A 25,060-nucleotide genomic window follows, 5' to 3' on the forward strand; every position below is an offset into this window, starting at 1 on the left:
AGGCATGCAATAGCATCACAATCAAAATCTAATCCAACTGAGAGGAAAGGTGTCATGGTTAACCATCAGGAGGAACATCGTCTAGATGTACATTAAATTGCCTCAGCAAGGTTTGTATCGATCCTGTAGCTGATCCTTTCGGTTGAAATTCTTTTCTTTTTCGTTTGATAATTATCACAAGTTTTAAAAGGAAGAAAGACAGAAAGAACTTATAGAGTATGTCTCCATTTTCCACTCATGCTCTGTAGACAGGTGACCCGGGGCATGTTTTAAACAGCATATATGCCTGTGAAATAATTAATGTAAATGTCTGTCTGCCTTTTATAAGTCTCCTATACTGTGGTATTGATTTTTTGTGCTGACCGTAAGCTGCAAAACCAGACGGAGGGAGAACAAAGCCAGGACCAGAGCTGAGAGAGAGAAAATAATCAGTCCTTGTTTGTTGCTGCCAAAATCAACCATGTCACTGCTTGATGACAGCCAAAAAAGATTACCACTCATACAAAAAGACGTTAGATGACTTTCAGAGAAGCTGCAATGTTAATGTCTCAATAAGACACAGGGAAGGGAAGACAGAGACGGAGAAAAGAAGCATTGTAACATGTAAACACATGGCGTATTGTGGTTATTGTGTGTGTTGGTTTGGACCTATGACACAAACAAAATGGGCCACTGGGGTGGGTGGGGGTGGAAGGTTGGATGAGGAGGAGGAGGATAGGAAGACCTGAGCGACGTCACTGCAGCTGGACTAGTGCATACATTAACGCATGACAGTATCTGCAATTTGTTCACTGCTGCAAGATGGCAAAGACTGCAGGCCTCACTGACACGTGCAAACAAGAACGCAGCCAATCTGCTGCACATTTAAACACAGGATAACATTCCCTTGTAATGCTTTCATTTTCCCTTCGTCTGAATCACTGGTCCCCCGGGTGAGGCAGTGTAATTAGACAGAAGCTGTTGCTATGACTACAGCTGGGTGAGTGCAGCATAACGTGGCCTGTTTAATGAGCGCAAAGAGATAGTTGTAATAGTGTAAATTACAGGGGGAAGAAAAACTCTTGAAATTTAGCTAACTGATATTAAAACAAGGCCAAGCTAACCAAGCTGTGACAGAAGAAATAATAAGCTAATATCAAAACACTGCTTTTGGAGTTACGCTCATAAAAATGTCTATTGATTCCTCTATTCGAGAGAAAAAGTATCAAATAAAGTACTATAGGCTACAATGGTAAGAAAAAATCATTTCAGGTTCAGGGTGCGTAGTTTTTATATTGGAGATTATTCAAGTGCTGATATGGAGTTTAAGGGAAACTCTTCTGGAGAGCTACTGCATATGCAGAAAAGTTGAATAGAGCTCTCCCATGTATTAGCATATATTCACAATGTATGCTAATACATTAAATGTTAATACATGAGAAGCAGAAGCTTGGGCTAGCTATATGAAGCCTTTTGTGGCTGTTTGAGTTGCGTTCTTGGTAACCTAGGCACAAGGTTTTGACAAGGAAGGAAAAAGAAAAAGCTATTTATGGTTGTGCTGCATCAACTTTTAAACCTTTTTATGCTATCCACTGTGAATACGACAAACAATAGTGCAAGGCTAAATCAGTTTCTTTTAAATCCCCCAAGTTGCACTTGTAGGCTACATCTTTCACCACAAAACCTGCTCCTTCCACAAGAAGCATCATGTGTAGATTAGCCTCAGATGTAAGCAGTAGGCCTGCCTGACTTACTACCTGTTAAGATGGGGGTTAGCACTCTGGCCGTGTGGTGAACTATCTGTCTCAGCTGCTAAACAAATGTAAGAGAAGATAATGATGGTGTCAACCGAAAGAGATAACAATGCCAGATGTGTTCATGCCCAATTACAGCTGCCAGAAAGTGATGAATCACTTCAAAATCTCAATTAAGCTGATGGATCTCTGTCTGTCCAGTGGAATGAAAGACATTTCATCTTGGAATACCCAGCCCTTGTTCAGTGTGTGTGTGTGTGCGTGTGTGTGCGTGTGTGTGCGTGTGTGTGTATGTGTGTGTGTGTGTGTGTGTGTGTGTGTGTGTGTGTGTGTGCGTGTGTGTATGTGTGTATGTGTGTGTGTGTGTGGGGGGGGGGCTGGCCTGGAGCCACAGTATGCATACACTCTGACCTTGCTTAAGCAGGAAATACTGCTGAATCACATACTCATGTGCACAGTATCCAAAGGAATTAAAGTCTACAAAACCACACACAAAAAAAATAACTTCTGATCAAATGAAATACAAACAAGCAGGGCTGACGGACAGTTAGCAAAGTGACACCCATGCTGTTGCCTACATGAGGTAAGCTTAATTTACAGCATAAGCACTGGCAGACAGATGGAGCTGAGCTGGAAGGGCTCAAAGCTCAGGTAGACTCTCTCGCTATCTCTCTCTCTCTCTCTCTCTCTCTCTCTCTCTCTCTCTCTCTCTCCCCCTCTCTCTCTGCAAGGTCATACTGCAGCATAACAGATCAGATTTGTTCCCCTGGCTTCGTTTTATATCATCATCATCATCAGCAGCAGCAGCAGCAGCAGCAGCAGCAGCAGCAGCTCTGACAGCCAGAAAGCTGTGCATGTTTGCAAGGCTGAAACGTCCTCACACACACATAGCGAGCATCAATTTGCACCCTTGCCTGGTGGGGATAAAATAACCTATGGACAACAAAATTGTGGCCCTGCCACAGAAACAACAACACATCCAGCAAGATGCCTTGTAACTGTATCTGCTTTACAGGAAGTCTGTATCCAAACTGAACCTGCCTCTGTGACAGTTGTCATAGGATTAAATAATGTACAACTTGGAGTCACTTTGACACTAAAATCAGGAAGTTTGGAAAATGACTCATCTTTCCTTATAGCCCTCATAAACAGAAGTGTTATTTAACAGGAATTTATGGTTCCATGAATGCATCATGTAGTAGTTAGCAGATAAACTTAACCAGGGATTTATGTAGGCCTAACAAAATAATCTTCTTGCCTTGGTGCTGCATGGAAGCAAGGAGATCCAAAAAAAAAATCCAAACGGTGAAATGTGCAATATTTAGAGGGCTCAGTAACAATCGTAGGATCTCAGTGAAGCCTGAGTGCTGGATTTAAACCTGCATGAGAAGGGGGATGGGGACTGAGATGCGTAAAGTGTAAAGCGAAAATCTACTGCGGAGCCGCTTGCGTGGTGCACCGGGGCGCATCAACACGCATCGCAGCCTGGAAAAGCTACTTACTTGCCCACGAAGTTCTCCAGCACCGAGCTCTTCCCCGCACTCTGGCCGCCCACCACGGCGATCTGCGGCAGGTCCAGGTTTGCGTTCTGGCCGATGGAGGAGAAGGCATCCTGCATACGGTTCACCAGAGGAATCAAATCCTCCATTCCCCGGTTGCCCATCTTTGCGGTGCAATCGGACGCCTATCTTCCTAGTCAGCGCAGGGAGGGATTTGTGTCTTATATATTTCTCTTCGTCCCTCCTCGCCACCCTCGCGTTCAGAGGGCGTCTTGGACTCACACCGGTTTACTTTTCGGTTTGCTCCCTCATTGACTGCGCCTCCTCGGTGTGTCAGATCACCTCAGCTTGGACTCTCTCCCTCCACCACCGAACATGTACACTCCTCTCAACCAAGCACCGCAGCAGGGGGGGAGGAGGATGAGGATGATCTCTTGTATTTTCCTCAGGAGAGATCCCTGCAGTTCTCCACGCACACCGCTGGGTGGTGACACTGGTGCACTTTCACTGTGTTGCCTGTCAAAATGTGCTGTTTTCAGTACAGGAAGTTCTTGTTTTGAAGAGACTCCAAAGATTAATCTTGTTGGCGTGAAATGGGTTTCAAAAGTTGTGGATGGAAAGTCTTGCATCCAGTTTTTGATGTTATTGCCCAAACAAACAATTTTGTATGATGTAACCTACACTTCTGTCAACGGTGCTGAACATGGACCATGTTAGCACCATGGACAGAGGCCAGGGGGCACTCTATACAACTTCTTCTTGCAATTGTCCGATATTTATGTTGATTGCAAGTAGACCTGCAATCATTAGTTGATTAATCCATTAGTTGAACTGATCAGAACGGAAAAATAATTGGTAGCTATTTTTGTGAAGAATTTATAGATTTACGGTTTGAGCATTGGTCGTCAAATTTGAAGACATTACTTTAGATCTAGTGGACTGTGAACCTCCATTTAACACACTTTGGAAACTCTTAGTTTTCAATAAATATAAAAAATATATTATTCACATAGCCATATATTATGAAGCGTTTTCTCCAGACAACCTCCAGAGGGCGACAGGTTACTACACTGGAAAGGCTGGTTAGTATTTCTGCTTTATGCAAGTTGCACCGGGACTGAGAGCAACTATTTAACCCTGTGCCATGCCCATAGCTGGATAATCAACAGTCATTGCCGCTCTTCTCTTTGAGAAGTAAGTCGTAACTGCTGTCGGACGCCTAAGGTAAAATGTAGAGAGTAGCCAAGGACGCGCAGCTGGTTTATCTACGAGTTAGCCTGCTAGTTCAAAGCTATGCTAAGCTAAGCTAAGATGGGTTCAGTTGCTGAGCGGTGGGCTAGCTGCGTTCATTTCATGGCAGGTGTAGCTTATTTATTGATAAATTCAGTGTTTCTCCTTTTGCCAATTTTGGAAGGACGTGCCAAAAACAAAACAAAAACTAATGGGTAACATGCTGTTCTCTTCCTAAAGTTGGTTAACCGAGTACAGAAAGAAGTATTTAAACCAAAACAACAGCAAATTGTTGTTAGCTTACTAGCTAACACTAGCTAGTTGTCATCACGAAATATGAGAGCGACCTGTTGTGTGGGGGGCAGCACTGGTGTTGAATGTGTCTTTACAACAAAGAGTTGTTCTCACAGCAGGGCACACGTACACATCATCTTTTTCTTCTTCTGATCCAGGGATATTATATTTTCGAGAGGTGTCAAAACACTGCAACCTCGCAGCTGCGGGTCTGTCAACTCGGGAGTGTAACAGCGGAAATTAAAGCCCGCAATGTTCAATCCACACATCCATCAGCAGCAGCAGCAGCAGCAACAGCAGCAGTTTCACCAGCACCTGCGGCAGCTACAACAACTTTTCCAGCAGCAGCCTCCGCCTCCTCCACCGCAGCCACCTCCGGGGCATCATGTCGCCCATCACCACCACCAGACACCGCGGTAAGCAAGTGAACTCGAGACCGGGGATGAGGCAGGGCCTCCTAGGTGAAACGTGTGGCTGCTGGCTGAGCTGGAAGCCCTGTCACAACACATACCAGACTGTACGATTCGGGGTGGCTGTAAATTCATAATCATGCAGCATTTTAATTTAGTATTAGTGATATTTGTCCAAAAGTTGGACTATTGCGATGCTCTGTTATCTGGCTTGCAAGAGTAATATTGATAAACTGCAGGTTATATAAAACAATGTTGCAAGATTACTGACTCTCGACCATAAAGTATGATCACATCACCTCTATTATGGCCTCCTGGCAACAGCACACAACCTGATTTGTGATACAAAGTACCCTGTGGGCTTGTGCCATGTTACCTATCAGCGTTTGATTCTGCGTCTTTAATCGTCATACAAACCCAGGATGCAGGCCTCTTGTTTATTCTGTGGATGATCCCACCAAAACCCCAAACTTCACCTGTTTTCTTTGTCATTCATTGCTACTTCCCTGATGTGTGTTCATTCCCCTTCTATTTACTTTTGCTCTATATCATACAACATGAGAAAGCTTTTATGCAAATCTAATGTTCTTATTAATTTGATTTAATATTATCTTTCTATAGGGTTATACTTGTGAGACTTACTGCCTACTGGTTTTAAGCACTTGTTTGCGAAACTTATTGTGTTATGCAATGCAATTATGTGCTATAAAAAATGAAAACTTAAAATGGACTCTATGCCAAAGCTGATATGGAAGGAAAATTACTTCTCATAAAAGCTAGTCTGTACCAGAGCCACTACACGCTTGACTGGGTCAGAACATAGCTTGAGGGAAAATAAGGTATGCATAAATAATCATCATGATTGTGAAATAATCACACAGACAGCTTGCATTTGGAGAGAACATTTGTGTGCAGTTGTCCATGTCATCAAATTTTAATTTCTACATCAGGATGTTCGCTAATTGTCAAATAATATGGGTGTGTGTTAAATAAATTTCTAGATTAGTCAGAAGGTGACTACTCTGCTCTGGTTGTGGACAGGAATTGATCTTTTGGCTGAGACTCTGCACCTCTTTTCCTACAGATTTACATAACTTTGCATCAGTTGAAATAATGCTGCATGTTTATTTTCTCTTGTGCATTTGCTATACAGAGCCATTCCTGTGCCTCCCCAGACAGCACCTCCTCCCAGAATGGTCAACCTGTGCCAGACGACCCAGACTACCCTCATCGCCCCCAATCCCATGCTGCAGGGGGCCTTACTGATGCAGCAGATGCAGGGTACAGTTGGGATTAGAGTTTAAAGACGGCAGTATCTGGCAAAGCCCCCATCCTGCATATAGTAGCTGATAATCAGAAACAGCATTCGAATTTTTATTTGACATTTTCATAGATGATATGTTGAAAAGCATGAAGAAGTCTAAAACTCCTTTCATGCTTTTATTTCATCCAGGTAACATGCGGAACTTTGGGATGGGTGGCCAGCAGTTCCGTCAGTTCTTCACAGCTGGGGCCAGGTCGTCTCTGCTCGGCCCGGTTCCCATGGGCATGGCTATCAAGTCCCCCATCATGGGTTTCCCAGCTGCACGAGCCTTCCACCCACACGCTCGCTACTACAACAACAGTAACACTGCCACTGCCACCACCACCACCACCACCATAGCCCCTTCCACCTCCTCCTCCTCGTCTTCATCCACCACCACAGTAATTACAACAGCACCATTATAATAATTATAATCACTGTGTAGGATTTCAGCACAGCTAATACACTCCATTAGCATTGTGTGAATCTTAAATGCATCAAGATTTAATGACTCAATCACAGGCAGTGGAAATGTTCTTATCGTGATTTTAATTTGATTATAGCCCATTCAAAGGCAATTAGGGTTTACCTTTGTGCTTTCCAATTTCAGCACAAGCTTTCATTATGTTGAAGGAACAGATAACCTGAAAGCAAAAACACGACTCTTCAATATATATTTTTGATAGTTTTTGGAGGACAATGGAGTTTGGTGGAATAGAGCTGAAGCTACAAATGCAATACTTGATTTTAGAGCTCAAACAATTACTCGATTAATCAATTAATTAATTGACAAAGAATTAAGAGACACAATTCTGATAATCAATTAATCATTGAAGTTACTTTTATAGCAGAAATTCCCAAAATTCAATTTCAGATGTGATGCTTGCTACATTTTCTAGTCCGATATGATATTATACTGAATATATTTAGTTTTTGGACAGTTGTGTGGACAAAACTAGGAATTTTATTGCAATTTAAATGTTAAATGAGATTAACTTTTTTTCACTTTTTTCTGACATTCTATAGAATGATTGATTAACCAGAAGAGTAAATAGTAGATGAAATATCTTTTCAATAGCAGGAAAAATGAATTGTTGGTTTTGGATTCCTCAGAGCAGTTGTTGATCATAAAAGGACTCAGACCTCAGAAATTTAAAAAGGAGCTCAACATTGCTTAAGTCACATTTGCAATAATATGTTATATTTTACTCTATTTGAACCGAATAATAAAGGTAATTTTGTTTTAGATGCACAGTCAAAATGAGTTGCATCCAGATCTATTAAAATCATCTTTTATTTGTGCTTTTGTTAATATCTCTTAGCTGCATCTCTGTCTCAAACTTAAAGGTGTAGCCATGTCAGTTGTGGCCAGTGTTGATGCTAACTTTAGGTTAAAGTCAAGCCTCTTTTTATTCAGTATATTTGAAATCCTGTTATCTTTGTCTGTGTAAAGGACACCACAGCTCGCCAGCCAGACAGGAAGCGAGACAGCGAGCAGATGGCAACGGGCAGCACAGACAACCAGCCCACAGCTAGCAGTACCAATGAACCCGATGACAAATCTGAAACAGGTACAGATGACGTGCAGAAGATGTTAAGGTGTATAGCATGACTTGAATATCATATGTGATTTTAAACTAGTGTCCATGCCTCCACAAACTACAAAAGTACTAGAGAATACTAATGGTATACATTTGCTTGTAGGTAATGTTTTTATTCTTAGTTTCCAACTTTGGTTTTGCATTTTATACCCACAGATGGTGCAGTGGGAGGAGTGGATGGACCCACACAGATCTTGGAAGAGCAGCTTGAAGAACCTGCTGTGAAAAAGCAGAGGACAGAGGAGTAGGGAAACTATTTGTTTTTATTGCTGTGGTTCTACAAAATCTAATCCCACCATCAGGGTTTAACGTCTTACCTCTAGAAGGAAGAAAGGTACCTGACCAAAAGGTAGAAGTTGAGCACAGTGCTTTACAGTGTTTTCCAATTATGAAGAAAAAAATAGAACTGTTCTGGCTTGGAAACCTTGTTAAGCAGAAATGTTCTCTGTTTGATAACTAGCCTTCAACTTTGTTGTTCTTTCCCTCAGGTCAGAAAGTATCATTATTCCAGATACAGATGGGGAAGTTCTTTCTTCAGAGTGCAACAGCAACACAGAGAGCCATCCTGAAGGTAAAACACACTAAAACCTCAGGTTTGGAGAGCACATTGTTTCAGATACTTTCGATATTAAGCCCTGATTTCATTTAAAGGTAGTGAAGTTAATGTCAGTTGTGATGAACAAATGTTTTTCTTGGCCTCAAATCTTTTGCCAGATGCCATCATTCTGGAAGAAGGAGGCTCTACGGGGGAATCAGATGTTATTGAGGCACTGGAGGAGAGCAGAGCTGATGAGGTAGGAGGAGGTTTTTATTTGCTATGATCAGGATATAGACAAAATAATTGACACTTAAAGAACAAACAAGTATTAATCATATTCTTCAACATGTCTGTCATACCTCAGTTAAATGAATGCATGACGCTGACTGTAGGTTTACATCTGTTTTATGAAACCTCTCTGTAGGTGCACAGCTGTTTGTCTGCCCCATCACTTTCTGGCAGGCTGAGTGAGGATGACCAGCAGGTTAGTTTACTCCCAGAGGAGACTCCACAGGGAAAAGATGCCTCCTTGGATTCACCAGGCAACCAGGATGAAGGGGACGAAGGTGTAGCGGAGGGCGCCACCAAGTTCTACTGCTACCTCTGCAGCATTACCTGCCACAACCAGCAAGTGGGTTGAACATGAGTTTTACAACGATTGTGTTTTACCTTTCTCTTCTTTTTAATTTATTGCTTTTGTGTTGTTTTTTTTTTTTTTGTAGAACTTCAGGAGTCATATGAACAGCATTTCCCACCAGCAGAGGATGATGGAGATCCAACACATGAGCAACGCCTGTCTGGTCACGCTGCTGCCACGAGTGCAGGAGTCTCTACAGGGAGCAAACAAAGATGGGTCAGTTTTTAAATGCACAAATATGCATTTGGCTTGTGTTTTGTATTCTGATTTTCAGCAAGATGATTTTTCAGCTTTTTATTTTAGCCATAAACAGGTTAACTTGCATTTTTTCCAGTGAGCCATTTTGAGTTTAACGTGGGAAAGTGTTTTTAAAAGGAGAAAATGATCTTTATAATACTTGTCTGTGTTCTTTTCAGAGAGAAAAAAGCAGACGTGCAGTGTTGGTGTGCCACCTGTCACACCCACTTCACCAGTAGCATCATGGACCACAGGCGCACAGAGGAGCACAAAGTAATCAGCTGCTCACTTTATAGATAAGCACATTTATATAATGTAATTGCTGAGTTCAAGAAATAGTATGAAATGAATAATAAGTTAATTATATATATATATATATATATATGTTAATACAGCTTGTCTGATCTGGTGCCCCAATCCCTCCATCTCTCCATCTCTCCATCTCTCCATCTCTCCTCCTCTCCTCCTCTCCTCAGCTTGCCAGCAGAGCAGCCATTTCCTCCTGCACAATCTGCAAGAAACACTTCAGGACCTCCCAGATTTTTGTGGAGCACTTGCAGTCCCAGGAGCACAGACAAAAAATGGAGAAGGTATCTGTGTATATATTCCTTAAGATATTAGCAAGTATTTTGAAGATGAACGCAAATGTTGACTTTGCTATACTGTTGCACCTCACCAATTTATGTCACTGTTTCTCAGCTTCAGGAAAAGGAGGGTTGTGAGGCCTTGGCCAAGCTGACTGCCATGGACACAGACGGCTTTTCGTTGGACGAGGAGGAGGAGGGAAGTGAGGTGGAGGAGGGAGAGGAAAGACAGAGGAATGAGGAAGACCAAGACTGCTCAGAGAAACAGGTGATTTAATTTGTTGTTGTTTGTCCCCCCCCCCCCCCCCCCCGTGAAACTTTACCAGAGCTCAACATCCCTTTGAGATAAGTTCTGAAATAAAACTGTTTGTACATCACAATCGGTGCATTTAACATGTTTGCTGTGTCTGTGGTGGCCTGGTGCAGGATGGCTGGTCCTCCCTTAAAGAAGTGACTCTTAAGAAAATGGCCAGTGATGAGCAGTATGACCCTGACACAGTCTACGGTGAGTGATGACTAACTCCAGGTTCTTCACTTCATGAAACAGTGTTTCCCTGTGTTTTCTTTTACTTATCATTTGAGTGAAATTCACTCTCTGATTTCCTTTACTGCAGGGTCCAGTTTCTTTGTTCCAGTTGCAGGTTTTATCTGCAGGCTCTGCAACAAGTTTTACCACTTTGAATCTTCTGCCCTACATACCCACTGCAAATCACTGACGCACTTCGAGAACCTCAAGGTTGGTTTTTAATGACTTCATCAACCTTGTTTCCACTACTAAATAGGTGATACCTGATAAAACTGATTATCTGTGGCCCAAATGAAAATTGTTGTTCCACTACAATTCTTCTTAAAGTTAATTACATTATTAGTATTTGTTATCATTTGTGTCCAGCATTTATGAGATGTATGTCTTTTGTTTCATTGATTGTCTAACCCAAACATCATTCCAAGTATATATCCAAGTATATTTAAGCTCTTTAAGTGCTAGTGTGCAATAATCTACAGGCAAATTGTATTGAGGAATTCCCATTGACTAATTGCAGTATTTTTCTGCTTTCTTTTTTCAGAGGTACAGAGTGCTGTACAGTCAAAAGGGTGAAGCCGTTGAATCTTCCAGAGAGTCTCTCCTAGCTTCAGACAGCCTCAGGCCTGTAACAGAAACCACCACAGACTGGTCAGATGAAAATGCCCTCTCTGATGACACTGGTTTAGTGACAAACCTGAACTCCTTGCAGCCCATCATTACACTCACCCGACTGCAAATGCAGACAGAAAACCAGCAACAAGAGAAAGAATCAGAACCCGACCCGACCTCACAGGACTTCACCACCTCCTCAGCGACCTGCACTGACAGCACAGACCAAGACCTCAGCCTCCACAGCAAAGAGGAAGAGACCACATCCCAGGCATCTGTAGCTCAGGAGACTCCTGCTGAGCTGCCTGCTGGCAGCAGAGAGGAGCCAGACTCCGAACCCGCAGCTGCTGTTGAGGATGCCAATGAAGAGGAGGAGGAGAAGGAAGCTCCTGCTGTCCCAGGGAAAAAGAACAGCACAGGGAAGGCAAAAACCACGCCCAAACGCAGGTCAGGGAGGGCCACGAACAGGCGCTGAGTCACACTTGTGATGTGGAAAGACAGGAAACCTGGCACAACCTTAGCACAGGATGTATCGGTATGTGAAGAGGTGCTTTCATCAAATAGCGACCAAGAAATGAAGAGACCAGCCTCTCTCCATGCTGGAAAGTCTGAATTAAACACACACTGGTTATGGTGGAACATGACTTGTCATGTGAATTGCTCTCCCAGGGTGGGAAATTAACACAGTGACAGTTATCAAATGCATTGATGGTGGTTGTGCCTCTTAATATTGGCTCCCAGTTGGACAATTATATTCTTGAGTAGGTCCCCAGCCACACCATTAAATTACAGCAGCTTGAGATAATTATGAAGTATAGACATCAAGTTCAAACAACCTCGTTCAGTACTCGCACCAAAACTGTTTTTATGTTGCTAACTTCATTTGTTAAATAAGGAGAAGCTCCTTATTTTGGATAACCACTAGAAAACCCAGTACATGGACACATAATATTTTGCTGTGTCTATACTACATTCTAATATTAAGCAGGTTTTAAGCATGAGGTGTGTTCACACAGGAAAAGTATACAGCTGAATTTTGATGGGCACTATTCTGCCACAACTGCAAAACATAAAAGCAGGTTGTGGATAAAAACAAAGTTGCAGATGAAATAGCTTTTTGAACGACCCAGGTAACAAAAAATTCTGTCAAACATTGTGGTGTTTAATTGGTAATGTCATTTCAAAGTCGCAGTTAGACTGACTTGCAATGGCCGACGTATTGTGTAAAACAGTTACATATAAGGATGTTTTATTTTTTTAGCCATGCGAGTGATGTTGCGCTAGGGATATTTCAGCTGGACTACTATGACTGTTAGATGGATAGCCATGAAATTTTGCACACACATTTAAGATCCTCAGGGGATGAATCCTACTAACTTTGATTATCCTCTGACTTGTCCTCTACTGCCAGCATTCTCACTCATCCAGTTAAATATCACGGCTACAGCATGAATTTATAGAGACATTCATGGTTCCCCGAGGATAATTCCTCTAGAATGAATGACTTCTCCTTGGGTTTGACCACGAGGTTCACATTTTTTGGCTTTTAGTGAAATGTCCCAACAACTTCTGAAATTTGATACATACATTAATGACCCCCTCAGGATAAAATGTAAAATGCCTTATTTTTCATCTAGTGCCATCATCAGGTCAAACATTTGTTTTTGACTAAATACTTGAAAACCTAATGACATTTCCATCAGCCTCAACTGTACATCTCAGATGTACAAAGCAAAGCTGAAGTCTTATTTGAACACTGGTTACTGGATACAAAAGTATGGAATTGGGACACACTGACTGATTTTAAAATCATAGAAGCTAGAGGCCAATATACAGAATTCTAAAGGTATAGTGTGACATTCATTTTTTAAACACTTGAGAACACTTTTCGGGTTGCCCCATAAATATTACAATCCCTGCAAGACTTTCTATCCAGCAGTCTCTCTGTCTGGCTCAATGTTAATTTCCCACCCTGCTGTCCTCGACTTAAGTTTTCTGGAAATTGTCTAGCTCGCTAGATGAATGATTGTTAACTTATAATAACCTACAAGTTTAGAAGACCGTACTGATGGTGGAGACATTTTCCACATTATTAACCGCATAGCACACGCTTTTAGCAAGCTGAAATTAGAATGTAACTAAATTAAGTGTTTGAGCAGTTGACAGCTTTTGATTAAAAAAAGTGTTAAAATGGTACTTTTGACTTGAGTGTTGAGAAACGCTGAACCTTGAAACTGATTGTAGCTTTGTTCAGGGTGTTTTATCATCCCTTTTTTATTTTAGACATTTTAAATTCAGGTTGATGTTGTGTTGGGGACAAAAAAGCTGTCAGCAGCCGTGGGCTTTTCACTGAAATAGTACTGCACAGATTCTTATCGGCCTGCTATCAGCAATAGGAAGTTTTTTCTTTTATTAAGCTTTTTTGAAGAGTTGAAGAAATCTAAACAGGAGCTGAATGTCATAGTTAACACCTGTCAAGAAAATGTCTAAAAGCTCTCTTACAGCTGCACACATTCAAATGGAGAAGTATGTATCCTTGAAATGTTCAGGCAGCTCTTAAATGGGCTTCTACAGCAGCAGACAGCTTCATCATCATGTCAGGAGCAAGAAGTGAAAGGCTTCTGCTAACAACCGGGCCCTGAATTTAAATTATGAGCTGTCCCTGGCTCCTGTAGGACTTCACAATCACAGAAGGTTGTCCGCATATTACTATTTTTGAAATTTGAACGCTTGTCGTTCAAGACATAAGCTGCTTGAAACTTAAAATATTGCAAGGTTGTTTTGTTTTATTCGTTCTGGCTGGATGTTGTGGTTTTCAACTTTAGAGGATTCTTTTAGCTCAGAATTCATAAAGATGAAAGCATTTCCGTAGAATTCATCACATTTGGTGTCACATTCCCATGGACATTTGTTAAGTGTGCCTACATTTTAGAATGAAGTAATTGTTCCTGTCATATTTCCATGGACGTGCAATGCTTCTCTAAGCATTTACAGCACAAAAATATAGTAAGTGGTTGTTGGTGCTTATTTACCTCCAGTTTGCCCTTGTTTTGATTTTTTACTTCCACCATGGAGGTTATGTTTTCACCCTTGTGTGTTTATTTATTCAAGTACTGAACCAATTTGCACCAAACTTGATGGAGGACATGGGGCATGGGCTAGGAAAGAACCCATTAAATTGTAAGCGGATCATTCGCTTCAAATTTGCATTTTTTTCTCTGAAGTCTGGTGTATGTTATTTAACATAGGCCTAGGTAGAGGTCTGTGCTCTAATTGCGCCTCTAGTTTTTTTTTTTTTTTCTCTGATTGAAGATGTTTTGGTTGCGTTGCACTGGACAGACTGTCCAAATATTATCTGCAAGGAAAAACCATGAAGTGTCTGTAGGTATTTAATGTAGCAAAGTATACTTGCAAACCTTCAACTTTGATGTGAAGCACCAGTAACATGCAGTAGACTACCCCAGTTACAAGTTATACAAATGTATAACTTTGTTTCCAGCATTTCAGCAGTCACATGCCACCATAATGCGCATATATATATATATATAAGGATGTATTATTTCCTTCTTCATGAGTAGTATATTGTTCTGGAAACATTTCAGCCTCCATATTAGAGAAGGATATTTTAGACCACAAAGGGGTAACTGACGCATGTAGCAAATATTGTAGTCATGGTGATGACTGTCACATGATTAGTATTGAGTCATGTTCTGTCTGAAGGAACAAGACATGATCTTCAGCTCTGAAAAGGAATGAAGCAGGAGAGAGAAAAGGACATGTAAAGGATAATTTCCAACAAAGCTGTATGTTTCTTACTGTATTTTTATTCAGCTACTGACAAACTGAGATGAACAAACAGGTGTTGTTTTCTAATTGCTGGAAGTTTATTGTATTTTTGGATGTTTTCTGTTCGGGGGTCATTTTAATTTATATTAAAACAATTCCCACACTTTGCTGACTAAATTTTTTCAAACTTTTTTGCCTTGCACTTACACATAATACAAACACTTATTGCAGACAAACTAATGAAAATGAACAGGACAGTACAGTGAAGATTTACAGACATGCTGAAGATCAAATATAAATACTGGTAGACCTCTGGAATGTTGCATATTTATTTTGTGTGATAATACATATAGTAATAAGAGATCATACAGCTAAGACAAAGCCGATGTTGATGCTTTCTCCAAAGCCAGACACACTACTGACTCGTCATGAGGACTGACTTATAAGCATGTGGAAGGTTCATACTGATCTATACAACATACGGCTGTACATATGGTTTTAAGTCAGGAATCTGAGCACAATCCTGTAGTTTGAGCACTGATTCCACACCTTTTTTATTAACTTAAAAAAAACTGATATGTTTCCAGCTTTAGTAATTGTCTTAATGATATTTCACATGAACCGGAACAAAGCTCTGCACAAAAGGACACAGCTTTTTACACAGCTACACATCTGACTTAAGATTCAGTTAAGTCTGCAACAGAGTACAAACTAACTGTGATGTCCGACTTGTATGAGAAGCTGAAGAACATCAGCACACCACAGTCCAACAACAGGAAAATTGCATTGAGTTCAGTGATAGAAGAGATGCAAAATATCACAATCGTATACACGTCTGCTGATGAGGGTGTAAATTCACAGAAGAATCAGGCAGGCATGGACTATGCAGATCAGGGGTCACTAGTCCAAAAAATGGGAGGTCAGAAGTTGAGTCAACTTTCATAAATATTTTCTATCCTTGCATTTTGCTGAACTCAGTCCCCTTCGTCTGACCGCTTTTGTCACTCATATGCGAGCCTCCACTGTCCTCGTTCAGGTCCTTCTTGCTAGATGAGGAGTCCCCATCTGCAGAATGCTGTTCCTCCTGGGTTTGGGAGCCGAGCAGCTGGGCCCTGAACTCCAGCCTGGCTTGCCGATTGGACTCCATTAGTTCATGCAGTTTGCCATTGAGTGCATCATTGCGCTCCTCCAGGTCATCAAGATAAGAGTTGATCTGATCTAGCATAGAGTTGATGGCAACGTACTCTGTGGATAAGCAGAGAGTTTAGTCTTTTCTGTCATGGAAAACAAAGAGGTCTCTCACTAAACAGTGGGTTTTTTTAAATAAAAGATGAATTTTAGGTTATAAAATGGTGTCTTATAACCTAAACTACTTTCTATGTTTTAATTACCTCCATTTGTTTAGACTTCCATCATCCATTTTGACTTGCTAGAACTATCAGTTACAGCTTGATTTATTGTCTAAATGGCTAGAGCATGTTCCACCCTCAATAAACAACACATTTGATTTGACAGCTGTACAGAATATGGGCAATCTCAGGACATTATCAACGAATATTGACTGCTCCTCATAGCTGTTAGCAACATATACCAGTGCATTTCTAAACAGAATTATCATCTTATTTTTGAAGTATTGAACAGATCAATTGAATATGTGAATAAGAACATTTATCTCGAGCTGAAAAGCAGAAAGACAGTAATACTGATGTTATCTGGAGATAAATCTTGAATAAACAGTGAAAAACACAACAAAAGTTAATGTGAGAGTCTATGGGAGCACCAATAATTATATTACTGGAGCAGATATCCAGTAAGTTAGGTACTACATTAAAATAAACTGAAATGGATGTAACATCTAAATTAGAAATCCGATGAAAACATTAAGCTTGTTCAAAGTCAGTGTCACCTGACATCAAGTCTTGGTTTGACGCTCTAGATTTAACATTACTGCTTGTGCCCATTTTTTTCTGGTTTTGTAGATTGTGACTACAAAAACACACCGAATTTGGTTTTAAGGTGGACTCTCCAGTTTACTGCAATAACGTTACCAGCATCGATTACAATGAACATTTCAGCTCATTACCTTCATCGCCGAATTCATCCTCGTCGTTTATAATACCATCGTCGATAGAGATATTTGGATCTCCATTCGGTCCAGACATTATTCAAATATTCACGTTTATTAGTCTACTTTGTTACAGAAAGAGTTACTTTTTGTACTGCCAAGCTAGCTAGGCTACAAGCTAACTGGTATTAGTAAATGTCTCGGCGAGCAACAATTCAAATTCAGCACCGATGACACCGAATGCAATGATAAATATCAACTTCAACGTTATTTTCAAACGCTTTCGATAAACCGACAGATCCCAGGCGGAAGGTGCCAGTTAGATAGTTTGACCTGTCATTTCCAGACGTCGGGGATTTGTTTACGGAACCAATGGATTATGGGAGAAATCTAGGCGAGGCTTTACGTTCTCATCAAAGATGTTTGTACTTCAAATAAAGATGACTCACTTTGTACAGATAATCTGAAACGTAGTTGAGTAAAAATATCTTCATACTTATACCGCAGACGAACTTGAAAACGTTTTTACATTGCTATCACAAGTGTCCGTTTTCGAGCAAATTTAATTTCAACTTCCTGCCACCTCGCCACAGTTTATATGTGTACTACACTTTTCGTTTCCGAAAATATGAGCAGAGTGGACCCTCTTTTATTTTCATCCTCTCTGTCTCTGACCTGTCAGTCAGCTGACTGGACGTGTTGCTTAAAAAAAAAAAGCTTCTGTGACTCAAAGGTAGAAATGCACTGCTAATAAATGAATAGATAGAATTAAATAAAAACTAGTACTTTAGGAAAAATACACTGCTGCTGAAATAAATAAAAACTAGCGAAATGTATCCGTAGAGAAACAACTTTGACAACTTGTCTCGTAAATGTGGCTTATTTATTTCAGCGGAACTTACCGATGAATCACCAGGTTTTTAATATTTCTTCAATATCAAAGTAATTCAGTCTCATTATTATGAGACATGGAGTCATAATTATTAGTGAAGGTCTTTTTTGTCGTTATTGGAAACACCCTGATGATAGATTAATAGGAAGCTTTTCATCTAAGCAGACCTTCCTCACTTTGATCAGTGGGTGGCGCCCAGATATCTTGCAACACAGTCTGTGCAGTCAACCCACGTGTGGACATTTCCTGTAGGGGGGTGGCCTGATACAACACACTAAAGAGATCTGTTTTGAGGTGTTTTTAAACTATGGATGAATTACCTTCGGACCTCAAAGCATTTCTACTTAACCACCCTTTCCTTCAGCTTACAGACGGCAAAAAGGTTGGCGAGCAAACTACATCACATCACACCGCACGAAATACACTTTCTATGTGATGCTAGCCGTAATGCTAATTTACCTCATGAGCCATGAACTGTGAAGTGTTGTGATGGCTGGATGTGTTGACCAAGGCTGAAATAAACTGAAAATGATTAACACGTTTATTGCTGCATCAAGCTGAACTTCACGATCAACCGTACCACAATGTACCACATCTGTCACCTGCGTGTTGTTTCAGATCAAATGCACATTGAATGGCCACGAGTTTCCATGCAACCTGACGGAGTTGCAGAAGTTCACTCAAGGGAAGAAATACGAGAAACTGAGTGCTGCAGCAGAGTTCAACTACAGCCAGTATGAACCACACGTTGTGCAAAGCTCAAAACAACCGTAAGGATTGGCCTTATTTTCCCACAAATGTTCTTCTCCGTCAGTATGCAGTTATTTTGCCAAAGAAAGCACCAACTCTGTCCACACCTGTTTGTCCTTGCAGTGGTGTAATTGCCAATGAAATGCCACAGTCTGTAACTGAATGTGTCAAACTAATCTGCACATCTATTGTGTTTTCTGATGTTTTGGCCTCTGTGTGTTTTTACAGCAATCAGCTCTTCTGTAAACTGACCCTCAGACATCTCAACCGGCAGCCGCACCATGTCCTAAGACATGTCAACGGAAAACGGTTCAAGAAGGCCCTCACCAAATGTCAGTGCACCACTCATCCACATGCATGGCACCTTTTTTTTTTATTTTATTTTATTTTTTTTTTTATACAGGTTATTAACTGCTGGGTTACTGATACTATATATTTTGAACTCTGTAGATTTTATAGAACCTAGATTTTTGGCGTGATACCCATCATTCAGGGAGGAAATCATTATTATTCAAATATTTTTATTGGCTTTTTATATTGCAAACACATACAACTCAGTCAACAAGGCTGCAATAAGCAGTCACAAAATATATGGAAAATAAAGCAACAATAATAACAACATAAAATGTATATATAAAAAATAAATAAAATAAAATAAATAATAATAATAATAAAAAAACAAAAAACAATAATAATAATTAAAACAATGACAGAAACTAAAATTGAAGCGTACAATTTTAAACCCATTACAGAGATTGTGAGTCAGTTATGTAATAGTCTCAGTGTCCCTAGCTGGGAATTTCAGATTAAAGTAGTTCAAAAACGGCTGCCAGACATTGTAAAACTTCTGGGTTGATCCCCTGATTAAGTGTTTCAATTTCTCAAGTTTCAAATGTGCCATTACATCCCCAACCCAGTCCCTGTGCGTGGGAGGTCTAACTGATTTCCAGTTACACAAAATAAGGCGCCTGGCTAGTAGGGATGAAAAGGCGATGGCATCTGACTGTGCCCTAGATATCGCCACCTCAGTAGGGGCCACACCAAACAATGCGATTTCAGGAGAAGGGCTTATCTCTTTGTTTCAGACAGGGAGGAAATCAAAGCTATCTGTAAGCTGTTCATTAAAAACATATTTCTGTCACCACTTTTTTTGCTGAACACAAATCGTTCTAAATCTGCTCTGACTAACATTTTCTTAAACATAATTTGGGATTTAGTTCTGAGATGCGCTCAAGACTGCAGTAAATGAGAAACACCAGACACAACATATTATCATGTTCCATTTTTATTGAACAAAATAGCCAGTAGTATCACTGCCTTTCACATCTCATCCAGGCAATAATGTAGTCACTGTATTCCCATAAAGTTTATATTTTATACAGATGGACTTTAACATCTATTTCAGGTTTACACTGTTGAATTGCCCCAGTTAAGTTCTTATATGTATTGCCAATGTACCTTGATTGTTAATATTTCTTTATTTGTAGAAACCATTCATTTGTGCTATCATTATTAACAATATTCAGTTTACATTTAGCCATGTTAAATAGAGTCTTCAACTGTGAGCTGAAAACCTGAACAAAGCATAACATCTTAAGTGATTAACACTCCACTCCATGTACTACACTGCAAGTATGAGCTGCTGGACATTTCACACTGTCACTTGATCACTGACATTAGCTGTCTCATTCTCGCTCAAGACGAAGAGTGTGTGCAGCAGGGGATTCAATTCGTTCCAGCCAGACTGAAACAGAAAAAGCCCAAAGACACCGGAGAGGAGGTCAGTCGGGGGAGGGCCACAAAACACGGGAACAGCGCATGGGAACCCTCATCCAGTGACGAGGAGCACAGTGACTCCGAAGACAGCATGAGCGACCTCTATCCTCGTCAGTATCCAAAGTGCACACACTGTAGAGATCTTTGTCCACTTTTATTTTGTAATGCTTGACTGTGTGTCACGAACAGATTGCAGGATTTCATTCCAGGCAAAACTTATTGAATTTACTGATTAACAAACAGACCATCTATCAGAAGAGTGGATAATAATCAGCTATATAATTTAACTTGGTGTTTAGTTGGACTGTAAAAGTTACAGAATTGGGCTCTCCAATGCACCTGAGCCCAGATATACAGATTTGTAGAGTTGCAGCTTTACTTTGCTCTAACACTGTGTCATATTATCCCACAGCATCCATGTTCACCTTAAAAAACTCAGCAGAAGAAAGTATGGAGGGTGACGGGGATGAGGAGGAAGATGACTTCCAAACAGATGACGACGAGGAAATGGAGGTGGAGAAGCAGGCGGTGCAGAAACGCAAAAAGGTCTGTATGTAGAGGTAACATTTGTGCATGTGTGTGTGGGAACTACTTTATCAAGGTTATTATGATTTTTTCTTTTAATGCTGTCATATTTTTGTCTTTCAGGTCCAGGGCGGTGGCTTTCAGAAGAAATTCAGAAATAATCACTGGAAATCAGGGCGGAAGAAACATGGAAAAGTGAAAAATGGAAAGTAAAATGTAAAACCATATCTGTATAGTATTTTTATACCTGGTGCTTTGTGAGAGAGCAAAACACCTCTGTTGGGTGTAGTATTTCTATGTCTGAGCCAGCCTGACCTTTGTCTTAGCATCACATTACTATATCACAACAGATCAGGAGTTTTCTGATTTTTTTTTTTTCCTGCAAAGGTTGCAGTTTCAGCAAGGCTGGTTTACATGACATTGAACGTGTGTTTGTGTTAGTTAACACATCTTTGGACTGGATAGGTTGTGTTTCCTAGTTCACAAGCAGGAACCCTGGCATAAAATACAACTGTTTGGACTTGCCAACATTGTCTGTGTCTGTTTTTTTTCTACCAAGCATTGCCCATAAAGCAGCTCTTGAGCATGATATGGTACATTTGAAATGCAGATGTTAAGGGTCCAACAAAGACAGGGAGACCAACTGCTGCAGGCCATATATCAGTAATCATTTAAGAGAGTAACACTACCCAAAAACAAGCCTCTACTTTTTGTATATTTATTGCAGAATATTTTAAACATAAGTTATATTTTAATGTTTCATCAGCAGATAAGGTAAGTAAAAAGTAACCAGTCAGTACAGCATGTAACAGCTGATTAATTGTTCTCGTTTAATGTGCAGTTTAACTTATAGAAAAAAAAAAATCTTGTGCAGTGAAACTGACAGTGTTGTGTGCTATCATGTCATCTATTTCCTTTTCCGTGCACTGCTGAGGACAAGCAGAGACGTGCAGAATACTTAATATTCAAAGCTTGGTAACAGTTACTGCTGTGCATTTAAATAACATCACATGGGGTGGTGTACACTGGGTTCCTGCTCGGCAAACAGGAAGTGTACATGCACCTGAGTTTAAAGACTTTGTCCAGGTCTTTGCTCTTAACAGTTAACAAGCCATCTGTAAGCTATGGCCCCTTTAACGCCTCCATCCTATTTCCCTTCACATGTAGCTCTGGCCTCTTGGCAGATATCTTCATCATAGTCCCACCAACTTCATCTCTCTTCTCCTTTCTCTCTCAGCCGGCTGTTCTTCACTCTGCAAATGCCAACACTACACCACTATGGGCCATTCACATGTATTGACAACCCAGCTCGACCAAACATTATTGTGTTACATAGTCTCTTTCCAGCCTGCAGATGGTGTCATGCTGGGAGTGGACTGTGGAGAATTTTTTGACGAGGGGCCGGGGCAGCAAGGAAGCAGGTGGAGCTGGTAGGAGTTGTTCCACAGAAATGAGAGGCCCAGCAGCAGCCTGTCCAGACCTGATTCAGTGTATTGTATCATTTCTGGTTTTGGATTTTTATATCATCATTAAATCTCTGCCATCAAAATATGATTTTAAAAGTTTATTATTGTTTTAGTGCAGGACATTTCTGACTGTGAGCAGGCCTTGTGACTTAGAAGTCCCTTGGACTGTTTGTAACTTTTCACAGACATACTAAAAGGCTTTGAGAATTACTTTTGGACCAAGAGATTAGGACTGAGACCCCCCTTATTTATAGGGCGTTTCTCCCAACTCAGCCAGCTAGAAGCTACTTTTAGTTGTAACTGGCAGTTTCTACCTACCTGTGCCCTCAGGTTGTCTCTGAGATGTACCTTTACCCCAGTACAGTTGCCTGCCAGCCATCATCCACTCAGCAAAGTCCACTGAGAACTCTTAGTAGACAATAGACTACCTTTGCATTAATTTGAACTGACAAGAAGGAACTTGTCTGCCTCTGTGGCAACAGCTGTGGTCAGCCAAAGTCAAATGTAATGTCTTTTAAAGAAGGTGTGGCCAGTGTGGTGACCATACCTGTTATATCTATCTGACATGGGGGGCCAAGCTCCAGAGGTGTGTGTTAATAAGAGCCAGTATTAGTAGTTAGCTTAAAGCAAAAAGTTAATGAATATTAATACCTAAATTGACTAAGCTGACTTTGAGCTAACATCTTTAATGTCTTGTAGACATATAGGCGACAAGTGGCAGAAAAGCTACTCAGATGCTTTACTTACTTTTACTAAAAGTTTTACTAAATGTAGCAATACAATAAATAATTAAAAAAAATACTTTCTTACAAATGAAGGTCCTGCAAAAAAAAAACTGGGACTTCAGGGACTCTGCTGTTAGTTAGTTACAGAACGTGTTACGGCTTTATCACACTTTTACTACTTTTACAACATATTTACTTCATGTAAATCCAAGCATACGTAGCTTTACACTCCAGCTATAGAAGGTCTAATCAGCCACAAAACTCAAAAACCCTGTGTGAGTATGCAGGGCCTTTCATCTTTAATGCTGCATGAGATTTTATAAGTTGATTATATTTTTGCATGTAAAATCAAAAATAGTAAAAAATTGTAAAATATAATAAAAATAAAAAGTAATGATAGTTGTTAAAAGTACAATATTTACATCTGCACTTCTGTGGAGTAGAAGTAGAAAGTAGCATAAATTTCAAAGTTAAATACATCATCATTTTACTTAAGTTGGTAAAAAACTCTAAGAGGAGTGGTGTCACCCAGAGTGACAATGCACCCATTGACAGGGAGCAAATGGTCACTTAATGATTTGATGAAACTCATGTGAATCATATGTTGTGGCCTTTGCAGTCACCAGATTTCAACCCAGCTCAGCACGTATGGGGGCTTATGGACAGACGTGTCAGATAGCACTCGGTCACCATCATCAAAACACCAAATGAGGGAATATCTTTTGGAAGAATGGTGATCCATCACAGTATTATTGACTTTCACAATGTATTCCAAGGAGAGCTGATGTTGCTTTGTGGTTCCCCACCTCACCAAAGCACTTTCTGTTAACATTATGTGGGTTTTTTTTTATCTGTATACTGTAGAGTTACTGCGTTGTTGTTTCTTTTTTGAGGCAGCTCATGAGAAATATTTGGTTTAACTATACTGTAAAATCAAGCAAACTGTGACAATTAAGTTGTCCAGCACTAAAGCAAAATTGTCATAATTTTTCAGGCTGACAGTTGTGCGATACTGAAGCTTCTGTTTGTTTGTCAGACCAGTATATTAGTAGTAATTAACTAAATATGTTGTTGTCATCATTTTCTTTACATATAGCATTAATGGACCAAATTCAGTGGTGGAATGTAAGGAAGTGCATGTATTTGTACTTTACTTGAATATTTCCATTTTATACTATTTCATACTTCAACTCCACTGAGATTCAGAGCAAAATGTACTCCACTAAATTTATTTCAAAGCTGTAGTTAATAGTCACTTTTCACATTAAAATTTTACATTAAAACAACATGTGATAAGCTCAGCTATAATGCATTGTTAAAGATTAAATCAGAAGTTCTCAATCTTTTCGTGACTTCTAACAAAAATCAGTGTATAGTTGTTATTTTTTTTATGTTTAAAAGTTCCCCCAAAGACATTTACATTCTAATTCTCACGTGGTTTCATTTCAATGACTGATCAAATGATCCAGTATTTGTTTAAAAAAATATGTCACAGGAGCAGACTGTCTACAGAACGTGTATCATCATTTTGAATTAACTATAATATGTAGGATTCTTCCACCTCTGAACAAAGTAGACCTTGTAATAGACAAGAGGAGTGCACATCTGTCCAAACAGTGAAACCATCTTTAAAAGCTGCATGGGTTACAAGAGTGTGCACGTTTGGAGGGTTGGAAATGACAATGTCTTACAGTTTATGTTAAGAAAAATAAATAAAATTTTAATTCAGGTGGAGCTGAGGGTTTAAATCTGTTTGTTTACATGTGTAAAAGCCGTAAACAACGCTGGATAACGGCGTCAGGGCCCTGGACGGTTCAGTATACGTGGCAGACAGCGGTTGCAGTACCATGTAGGGGGGCCCTGTCTCTTTCGTC

The 25,060-nt window shown here is 40.2% G+C and overlaps 4 protein-coding genes across 15 annotated transcripts in view; 2 read left to right on the plus strand and 2 right to left on the minus strand.

Annotated features, from left to right (window-relative positions):
- dnm1a (dynamin 1a) overlaps positions 1–3,656 on the minus strand; it is a 53,971-nt gene extending 50,315 nt beyond the window's left edge. For 7 of the 11 annotated variants that reach the window (XM_023419504.2, XM_023419506.2, XM_087177465.1 and 4 more), the window contains exon 1: positions 3,236–3,655. In XM_023419504.2, the coding sequence (XP_023275272.1) occupies positions 3,236–3,396 (161 nt within the window). In that variant the 5' untranslated portion in view covers positions 3,397–3,655. Of the gene's footprint in view, positions 1–3,235 lie in introns of all 11 variants that reach the window. The other 4 variants (XM_023419505.2, XM_087177463.1, XM_023419507.2 and 1 more) reach the window with 2 other exon arrangements.
- Positions 3,657–4,276: 620 nt separating this feature from the next.
- On the plus strand, positions 4,277–15,164 carry ciz1a (cdkn1a interacting zinc finger protein 1a). 2 transcript variants are annotated; one of them, XM_023419554.2, is made up of 16 exons: positions 4,277–4,426; positions 4,915–5,172; positions 6,320–6,447; positions 6,620–6,870; positions 7,923–8,040; positions 8,227–8,314; positions 8,559–8,641; positions 8,785–8,864; positions 9,033–9,239; positions 9,331–9,461; positions 9,662–9,755; positions 9,959–10,072; positions 10,182–10,334; positions 10,493–10,571; positions 10,681–10,802; positions 11,134–15,164. In XM_023419554.2, exons 2-16 carry the CDS (start codon positions 5,009–5,011, stop codon positions 11,674–11,676), a joined length of 2,355 nt encoding a protein of 784 aa, XP_023275322.1. In that variant the 5' UTR covers positions 4,277–4,426; positions 4,915–5,008; the 3' UTR covers positions 11,677–15,164. The 2 variants fall into 2 exon arrangements, with proteins under 2 accessions (XP_023275322.1, XP_023275323.1); XM_023419555.2 differs by having other exon boundaries at positions 4,295–4,456.
- A 138-nt stretch (positions 15,165–15,302) lies between these two features.
- bbln (bublin coiled coil protein) lies at positions 15,303–17,430 on the minus strand. Its single transcript, XM_023419557.2, has 2 exons — positions 17,071–17,430; positions 15,303–16,232 (listed from the first exon to the last, which is right to left on the minus strand). Exons 1-2 carry the CDS (start codon positions 17,147–17,149, stop codon positions 15,940–15,942), a joined length of 372 nt encoding a protein of 123 aa, XP_023275325.1. The 5' UTR covers positions 17,150–17,430; the 3' UTR covers positions 15,303–15,939.
- A 731-nt stretch (positions 17,431–18,161) lies between these two features.
- Positions 18,162–21,523, plus strand: surf2 (surfeit 2). The gene is made up of 6 exons (XM_023419458.2): positions 18,162–18,326; positions 18,563–18,714; positions 18,923–19,026; positions 20,395–20,580; positions 20,883–21,016; positions 21,119–21,523. Exons 1-6 carry the CDS (start codon positions 18,252–18,254, stop codon positions 21,206–21,208), a joined length of 741 nt encoding a protein of 246 aa, XP_023275226.1. The 5' UTR covers positions 18,162–18,251; the 3' UTR covers positions 21,209–21,523.
- The last annotated feature ends 3,537 nt before the right edge of the window (positions 21,524–25,060 follow it).

This window comes from Seriola lalandi, unplaced genomic scaffold, assembly GCF_002814215.2.
Source record: "Seriola lalandi dorsalis isolate HSWRI2012SDOR001 ecotype SW California unplaced genomic scaffold, Sedor1 jcf7180002054606, whole genome shotgun sequence".
NCBI classification, from domain to species: Eukaryota; Metazoa; Chordata; class Actinopteri; order Carangiformes; family Carangidae; genus Seriola; species Seriola lalandi.

What these genes read in the sequence shown, in the direction of transcription:
- bbln (XM_023419557.2), bottom strand. Translation starts at nt 17,149, where the DNA reads ATGTCTGGACCGAATGGAGATCCAAATATCTCTATCGACGATGGTATT. An exon ending in GGATGAATTCGGCGATGAAG is followed by an intron (nt 16,233 to 17,070) that starts GTAATGAGCTGA and finishes GCTTATCCACAG; the next exon opens with AGTACGTTGCCATCAACTCT.
- surf2 (XM_023419458.2), top strand. Translation starts at nt 18,252, where the DNA reads ATGGATGAATTACCTTCGGACCTCAAAGCATTTCTACTTAACCACCCT. An exon ending in AGCTTACAGACGGCAAAAAG is followed by an intron (nt 18,327 to 18,562) that starts GTTGGCGAGCAA and finishes GTGTTGTTTCAG; the next exon opens with ATCAAATGCACATTGAATGG. An exon ending in CGGTGCAGAAACGCAAAAAG is followed by an intron (nt 21,017 to 21,118) that starts GTCTGTATGTAG and finishes TTTGTCTTTCAG; the next exon opens with GTCCAGGGCGGTGGCTTTCA.
- ciz1a (XM_023419554.2), top strand. Translation starts at nt 5,009, where the DNA reads ATGTTCAATCCACACATCCATCAGCAGCAGCAGCAGCAGCAACAGCAG. An exon ending in CGATGACAAATCTGAAACAG is followed by an intron (nt 8,041 to 8,226) that starts GTACAGATGACG and finishes TTATACCCACAG; the next exon opens with ATGGTGCAGTGGGAGGAGTG. An exon ending in CAGGGAGCAAACAAAGATGG is followed by an intron (nt 9,462 to 9,661) that starts GTCAGTTTTTAA and finishes TGTTCTTTTCAG; the next exon opens with AGAGAAAAAAGCAGACGTGC.